This window comes from Leptosomus discolor, chromosome 27 (genome assembly GCF_034619465.1).
Source record: "Leptosomus discolor isolate bLepDis1 chromosome 27, bLepDis1.hap2, whole genome shotgun sequence".
NCBI lineage: Eukaryota > Metazoa > Chordata > Aves > Leptosomiformes > Leptosomidae > Leptosomus > Leptosomus discolor.
This window is the reverse complement of record NC_141417.1, coordinates 490,037-498,317: the sequence shown is the minus strand read 5'-3', so window position 1 is coordinate 498,317 and position 8,281 is coordinate 490,037. Positions and strand designations below refer to the sequence as shown.

The 8,281-nt window shown below is 72.6% G+C and overlaps 1 protein-coding gene across 1 annotated transcript; it reads left to right on the top strand.

Moving 5' to 3' along the window:
* Positions 1 to 178: 178 nt before the first annotated feature.
* Positions 179 to 1,720, top strand: NABP2 (nucleic acid binding protein 2). Its single transcript, XM_086478746.1, has 7 exons — positions 179 to 193; positions 538 to 632; positions 729 to 867; positions 972 to 1,043; positions 1,144 to 1,225; positions 1,359 to 1,425; positions 1,548 to 1,720. The coding sequence occupies exons 2-7, from the start codon at positions 554 to 556 to the stop codon at positions 1,718 to 1,720; spliced, it is 612 nt and encodes a 203-aa protein (XP_086334872.1). The 5' UTR covers positions 179 to 193; positions 538 to 553.
* Positions 1,721 to 8,281: the final 6,561 nt, after the last annotated feature.

The following is an 8,281-nucleotide window of genomic DNA, read 5'->3' as shown; positions in this document are numbered from 1 at the left end:
GGCGGCCCCTATGACCCGCGCGGGGCGGGGAGGGGCGGGGCCTATTACCTAACCTCGCCCCTGAGGCCCGCCCCCTCTGCACCGCCATTAGCCGGCGGAGCGGGACGTCCTCCGCCCCCCGCGCGCTGATTGGCTGCCCGGGGTGGCGGCCCGGCGACTTCCGGGAGTGCCCGCGGCGGCGGCGCTCCGGCAGGTCAGCGCGCGCAGCGGGGGGGGGGGCGGCGGCGGCGGCGGCGGGGCGGGAGGTGCGGGCGCCCCCTGGTGGCGGGGCGGGAGCGCGGCGCGTCGAGCGGACCCGCGGTCGGTCCCGGCCCGGTGCTGGCCCCGGCCCCGCGCTCCCGTGCCCGGTGGCTCCGGTAGCCCCGGCCCCGGTGTGTCCCGGCGGTCCCGTCCCCGTGGTCCCCGTCTCCAGCGGCGCTGCCCCCCCGCCGCCGGTGGCGCCCCATCCCCGTGGGTCCCTCCCGGGGGTGCCATCCCCGGTGTCGCCGTTCCCGGTGTCCCCGGCCAGGGCCGGGGGGGTGACGGCTGCGTCCGCAGGGCCCCCGCCGGCACCATGAGCACCGAGACGCTGGTGAAGGACGTCAAACCGGGGCTGAAGAACCTCAACCTCATCTTCATCGTCCTGGAGACGGGTGGGTGCGATGGCGGGGGGCGCCCTGGGGACCCCACCCCCCCCTCCCGCCCCGCTGACCCCCCCCCCGCCCCCCTGACCCCCCCCCCGCCCCCAGGCCGGGTGACGAAGACGAAGGACGGGCACGAGGTGCGGACGTGCAAGGTGGCCGACAAGACGGGCAGCATCAACATCTCGGTGTGGGACGACGTGGGGAACCTCATCCAGCCCGGGGACATCATCCGCCTCACCAAGGGGTACGGCGGGGCGGGGGGGGGGGCACCGCGGGCCCCCCCGTCCCCTCGGGGCTCCCCCTCCCCCCCCCCCCCGGGTCTGACGCCCCCCGTCCCTTCCCCTCCAGGTACGCGTCCGTCTTCAAGGGCTGCCTGACCCTCTACACGGGGCGCGGGGGGGACCTGCAGAAGATCGGCGAGTAAGGACGGGGCCGGGGCCCCGCTGGAGCCGCGGGGGGGGGTGTCGGGTGGGAGGGGGGAGCGGCGGAGGGCGCCCACCGCCCCCCCTTGTGCCGGTAGGTTCTGCATGGTCTACTCCGAGGTGCCCAACTTCAGCGAGCCCAACCCCGAGTACGTGGCGCAGCAGTCGCAGAGCAAAGGGGTGAGTTGGGGGGGGGGGGGGGGCGGGGCAGGATGGCACCCCCGGGACCCCCGGTCCCCTTAAGACCCCCAGTCCACCCGAGCGTGGCCGCCCCGGCTCTCCAGCTCACGGGGTGTCTCCGTCTCCCCCGCAGGCCCAGAACGAGAGCACCAGTCCGGCTGCCTCGCAGACCAGCCAGGGCCCCCCCGCAGCACCCCCAGGTAGGTCACGCAGCCCCCTCCCCACCCTGGGGGGCACGGGACACCCCCGCCCCGGTGCCATCCCAGCTCGGGGGTCCGGCCTCCAGCCTCACCTTCCTCCCGGTGCTCTGCTCTGCCCCCAGCCCCCGACAGCCAGAACGGGAACGGGCTGAGCCCGGGGGGCCCCGCGCACCCCCCCAGCGCCCCCCCGCACCCTCCCAGCGGCCGCATCACCCGCAGCCAGCCCGGCCACCCCGGCCCCGCCGCCGGCCCCGTCAGCAACGGCAAGGAGACGCGGAGGAGCAGCAAGAGATAACGGGCCGGGACCCCCCCGCAGCCCCCGGTGTGGTTTCACGGGGGGGGGTCCCGGCCCCCCAGCTCCTGCCCCCGGCCCTGAGCAGCCCCCGGGGCGAGGAGGGTGCTGGCCGGGCCCCGCTGCCCCCCCCACACGTGCCTCTGGGGAGGGTGGGGGGTGGCTCAGGCCCCCCCATCTTGTGCCGGCCGCACTCGGGGGGTCCCGGGCAGGACGGGGCTGAGCTGTGCGGCCGCTGCCCAGCAGCCGCCAGGGCTGGGGGTCCACAGCCCCCTCCCCACCCCATCCCCCCAGCACCCAGCCACCGCCTGCCCTCGCCCTCGCCGGGCGGCCAGGACCCGTCGGGGCGGGTGTCAATAAAGGTTGACCTCCTGCCTGCGCCCTGCCTGCACCCTGCCTGCGCCCCGGCCCTGCGCGGGGGGCCCGGACCCCCCTCGCCGTTTAAGGCCCTCCCCACGCGGCCCCTCCCGGCACCGGGGCCGGCTGGGAGCAGCGCTCGGGTGACCCTTGGCCCCCCCCCCCGGTTCGGGCGCAGCAGACGGCGCAGCCGTGGCACGGGGACGGGGACGGGGGCCGGTCAGTGGCGCGTCCCCCGGCCCCCGTGATCGGCACAGCGGGGCCCCAGGTGAGCCCCTGGGGGAGGGGGGGGCACGGGAGGGGTCCGGGGGGGGCCGCGGGCGGGCCGCGGGCGATGCCGTCACTGCACCCAGCGGGACGGACCCCCGCTGCCAGGACTGCAGGTCCCACCGTGGTGGGAGGGGGGTCAGCGCTGGTGAAGGTGGGGGGGGCGCCCGTGGGACCTCACGCCGCGGTGGGGGTCGCAGTGGGGCACCAGCTCCTGGAGTCACGGGATTTTCCCGGCCCCACGTGGAGGGGGAGGACGGGCCCGGCCATCCTGCCCGCGGTGCGGTGGTTCCCGTTCCCGCAGCCCCGGCAGTGGGGTGGGAGCCGGGGGCAGGGGGGGACGTGGCCGCACCAGACGGGGCTGCGGGTGGGTGCGTTGGGGGCGGGTGGGGGTGCGGGTGCCCTGCCGGGGGGTGCCGCTGGCGTTATCTCCCCGCCCGGTGAAACATTAACTCCCAACACAAAAGCTGCCGCAGCTGCCAAACCTCCCCTCAAGGACAAGTGTCACCGTGTCCCCCCCAGCGTTGACCCCATGGACCCCCCCCATCGCCCACCCTGGGGTATCCAGACGATGGGGGGGCACAGGGACAGCGTCTGGCCCTGCCCGACCCCCCCAGCCCTGCTCCCCGGTGGGTGACCCGAGCCCCGGTGCGGGGCCACGTGTCCCTGGGCCCTGACCCTGATGCCGCCTGTTGCTTCCCAGCCGTCCCTGCGGACGGACGGACGGACGGACGGACGGACGGGCGGCAGGAGGGTGCGTACCAGGGGCTGCTCGCAGCGACCCACCACGTCCTGGGAGGGACCCGGGGTGGGGGGCTGGGGACCCCGCAGCACCCGCCGCCCTCCCGCCAGCCTCCCGCTCTCCCCCAGCTCCGCGGGATCCAGCCCCATGGGCCCCCCTGGGCTCCTCCTGGGCGTCCTGGGGCTGCTGGCTCTGGGGGCCAGGGGGGCGCCGGGGCCGCTGCCCGAGGACGCGGCGCAGGAGCACGGCTACTACCTGCAGCAGCTCTTCGGGCAATACGGGGCCAACGGGACGTTGCCCTTCGAGGGGCTGGCGCGGCTGCTGGGCAGCCTGGGGCTGGGCCGGGTGCAGGTGGTGCAGATCCAGCACGAGGAGCTGGGCCACGGCCACGTCAGCCACCTCGACCTGCTGGAGGTGCAGGAGGAGAAGCACCGGCACCGGCACCCGGTCTGGGAGCACGGCGGGGACCCGGCGCCCAGCACCCCGCCGCCCACCCGCCCCACCAGGTACCCCGCTGCCCCCTCGCCCGCTTCCGTGGGGCTGCCCTTGGCATGACGGGGGGGGGGGGGGGGCTCATCTGAGCTCGCCTCCCCCACCCCCCCACCAGCCCACGGCCCTCCCAGACAAAAAGCTGGACGAAGCCGGCACCCACCGAGCCCCCCGCCGGTGCTGGGGTCACCCCTGGGAGTCATGGGGACCCCCTGCCCCCCCGGTGGGACCAGCCCGGCCTGAGCCTGCTGGGGAGGGTGCTGGGCTTGGAGCACTCCAGCGCCGACCACCCGCACGATGATGTGAGTGGGGCCGGGGGGGGGGGTCTCACCGTCCCGCTCAGCTGGGAGCCCCCCGGCTGCTCCTCGCCCCAGCCCCCCCCCAGCACCCTCACCACGACACCCCCCGCAGTGCCTCAACGTCACCCAGCTCCTGGTGAATTTTGGGCTGGACTCGGTGTCCCAGCTGACGCCGGAGCAGTTCACCCTCCTCTGCCCGGCCCTGCTCTACCAGATCGACAGCCGCGTCTGCATCCAGCACAGCGATGAGGTGACGCTGCCTCCCCCGGGGGGGGCCCTGTGGCCAGGTAACCCCACCCCAGGGCCCCTCCCTGGCCCCAGATCCCCCATCATTGCAGCCCCATCCCCAGGTACCCCATCGCCTGGTCCCCGTGTCCCCCGGTCCCTGCAGCCCCATCCCTGACTCCCCCATCGCCTGGCCCCTGTGTCTGCTGCCCCTGCACCGAGCCCCTGGTCCCCCATCAGCTGGACCCTCTCCCTGCATCCCCACCCCTGGCTCCTCCATCGTCAGCTCCCCTGTTCCTTCCTCGCCATCTCGGGATCCCTCCAGCATCTGGTCCCCACGTCCAGTCCCCGTCACCCCACCCCTGCACTGACCCTGCATCCCCGAGTGCCCCCCTCCTGCCTCCTCCATCCCCAGGTTCCCATCACCCCACAGTCCCGGTCCCAGGGTCCCCATCCCGGCATCCCCAAGGACCCCCTGTCCTGCATCCCCGTCCCTGGGTCCTGCACCCTCCCGCCCCGGACGTGCCCATCTCACCTGCCCCACAGCGCTGGGCTGGGGGCTCCTGGCCGTCACCTTCGTCAGCCTCCCCTCCGCCCTGGCCGTCGTCCTCGTCCCGCTGCTGAGCCGCGGCTTCTTCCGCTCGCTGCTGGCCTTCCTGGTGGCACTGGCCGTGGGGACGCTCTGCGGGGACGCCCTGCTCCACCTCTTGCCCCACGTAGGTACCCCTGCCCCGGCGCGCCGGAGGTGGCACAAGGCACCCAGGGGGGACCGGGGCGTCTGAGTCCCCTGAGCCATCGGGTCACCCGTCTCCAGGCCCAGGGGAGGCACCAGGAGACGCCGGCAGAGCTGGGGGCCGCGGTGCTGCAGGGGCTGGCGGTGCTGGGGGGCATCTACCTGCTCTTCCTGGTGGAGCTGCTCCTGGGGATGCTACGGCGGAGCCGGGATGCCACGGTGAGAGCCACGAGTGCCGGGGAGGGCGCAGGGCTGCCACCGGGTCCAGCACCGCACCCAAGGCCTCTCTCTTCCCCAAGGGATGCTCCCCTGGAGAGACCCCTGACGTGGCCTCGGGGGTCCTGGCACCGTCACGAGGAGGTAAGACCCCCTCGCACCCCGCAGCGCCCGCAGCCCCCGGCCCCCACCCCACGTCTCTCCCACCGCAGGGGCCGAGCTGCGACACCTGACGGCACAAGAGCCAGAGCTGGAGCTCAGGCCCCACGGACACCCCCACGGACACCCCCACGGACACTCCCACGGCCCCTCGCTGCCCCCCAGCCCCAGGGCCGCTGACATTGTCTGGATGGTGGTGCTGGGGGACGGGATCCACAACCTGACGGACGGGCTGGCCATTGGTGAGGGGCGCGGGGAGACGCAGGGACAGGGGGTGCGGGGGGACGGGGGCGCGGGGTGCATCGGGGCGCAGGGTCTGTGCAGGTCCGGGGCGAAGGATCCTCTTCCCGCAGGTGCCGCCTTCTCCCACAGCCTCTCCAGCGGGCTCAGCACGGCGCTGGCCGTGCTCTGCCACGAGCTGCCCCACGAGCTGGGTAGGTCCCTGCCCGCCCCGCCCCAGCCGCGGCCCCCCGCGGCCCCCCGACACCCACCCTCCTCTTGCCACAGGAGACCTGGCGGTGCTGCTGCGGGCGGGCACGGCGCCCCGCGCCATCCTGCTCCTCAACCTGCTCTCGGCTCTGCTCTCCTGCCTGGGGGCGGCGGCGGGGGTGGCCGTGGGGCAGAGCGCGTCCCACCTCACCTCCTGGATCCTCACCGCCACCGCCGGCATCTTCCTCTACGTGGCCTTGGCCGACATGGTAAGGGGGCGGCCGGGATGGGGGGGCGGCCGTGGGGCTGGGCCTCGTGCCAGCCCCACTGAGCCCCCGCTCTGCCCCAGCTCCCCGAGGCGCTGCGGGGTGCCGAGGGCCCCGGCGAGGGCACCTGGGGCCGCTTCCTCCTGCAGAACGTGGGGTTCCTGCTGGGCAGCGGCATCATGCTGGGCATCGCCCTGGCCGAGGGACACGTCCGCGCCTGGCTGCAGCCCTGAGCGGCCCCGGGGCTCGGCCCCGCTCACCCCCGTCACCAACCGGAGCGGAGAACGGCGGCTGGAGCCAGCGGCGGCCGAGCTGGAAGGACGGCGGGAGCCCCAGCCGTGCCCCCAGGACTGGACTTTCTCCCCTCTGCGTGAGACCCCCAGCGGCATCCGCCAACCCCGGGAGTCTCCGTGGCTCAGCCCTGCGCAGCCCCCCCAGCCCCTCCGTCCCTGCGGGGAGGGGACCCGGGGTCCCCTCGCCACCTCATGTCCTCTCCCGGGGGACCGGGGCACCCAGCACCCCCCAGGGCAGGACGGCTCCGGGGGCGAGGACGAGCGCGTTTCCCCTCCCCGCTCCCCCTGGACCGGCCTTTAGCGGAGAAAGGACGGCAGGACGTAGAAGCAATAGCATTTTAATAAACATAATTGATTCAAAGCCACAATATGAATAACAGGACTTGGTCGCAGCTTACATTGTATAAAATAGATCAAGTCTGAATGCTTTTTTCTTCTTTCTTTTTTTTTTTTTTTAATTTCTTTTTAGTTCCTTTCTCCCCCCTCCCTCCCCGAAGGTGATGCAGGATTTCTGAAAATACATATATGGAACATCCGAGACAAAAGTAACCGCTCACTAGGCTCAGGCGGGGGAAAGGAGGAGGCCGACAGGATAGCATCTGCGCTGCGGGGACGGATGGCTTGTGGGGCTGATTTCCTTCTTCTCCTACGTATTGCCTCAGATTCGCTCCCTAGAACCGCGAGGGGGTTGAACAGCTTTGTGTTTCCCTTGCACGACCCGAAGGGATTTTGCTCGCTCCAATTTCCTCTACCCAGAGACAAGTGCTTCGCCGGTCGGGACTGATTTCGGGGCTCTCTGGGGCACCTGCTCTCGGGAGGAGAAGGGCGAGAAACCAGCAAGCTCGGGGGGACATGGCTCAGTTTGCCCACCAAGGCACCCGGCACCTCGAGGCCGCCGTGACGGCCCCGGGGGGATTTCATACTTTATTTATTTATTTATTTATTTATTTTCCTATTTTTAAATTGCACATCAAAACTCTACCCTACTGGCAGCGGGTCTCCACGGGGCAGCGTGCAGGGGGGGCAAGGGGCCGCGAGCCCCCGCACCCCCCGGGAGCGGAGCCCACCCAGCCCCGCCAGGCCACGCGCTTGTGCTTTGAACCAGTGGTTGAAGGAAGAAGCACCTACAGGGGGGAGGGAGGCGCCCAAACCGCCGACACGGTGCCGGGTTCGCACCGCGGGCGCCACGGGACGGAGCGCAGACCCTGCCGCCCCCGGGTCTTGGAGGGGGACGGTGCCGACGGCGCTCGCTGCGGGGACGCTGGGACCCCGAGCCCTAGAGCTGGCGTGCTCACCCCTCCCTCCCTGCCCGAGTACGAAGGCACCCGCGTTAAAGGCTCCCCAGCGAGAACGGCCCCCCGTTACGGCCCCCTGTTACGGCCCCGCCGCCGCCGTCCAGCGCGGCCGCACGCGGGTTTCGGCTCGGCAGGTTCCACGTTTCGGTGCGCCGGAGGGGAGCGGAGCCGGGGCGCTGCAGTGAAGACCCCCCAGAGGAGACGAAGCGGCTGCTACACACGGAGGCGCGGGCGGACGCCGAGCACACGGGGCCGTCGAAGCAAGGGGCTCGCCCGGGGCCGCTCATCCCCCCGACCCGCCCCTTGCTGGGGCGTTCGCCCGGCTCCTGCCCTCGCTCGGCCGCACTTGGTTCGGCGCCGGGGCCGCGGGTCCGAGAAAGCGTTTCCCCAGGGCTGTGCCGCAGCCCGGCTCTCGCCAGAGGTAGGTGTGAACAGTGCAGAGAAGACACGAGTTAAAGCAGCTCTTCATTATCTACAGCCCCCACAAACGAGCCTGGAGAGAATCTCCCGTCCTGCGCTGGCTCTTCCTACGGCACAGAAAGCTCCTGCCCGGGAGCAGCCGGCCCGGCCCGGGGCAAACAGGAGGACTAGGGCGAACGGGGGGACTGGGGCGAACGGGGGGATCAGTCCCCGGGCTGGTCTCACACCAGGGCACCGACGAAGCCCAGGGCTCAGGGTGCCCAGAGCAGATGGAGATGGGGGCGGAACTGCCTCAGGTCCTTCCCAGGGAACGTTGCGCTCTGCTCCCCGAAACAGCCCAAAAACCAGCGCCAGGGACTGGAGCGTCCAAGGCC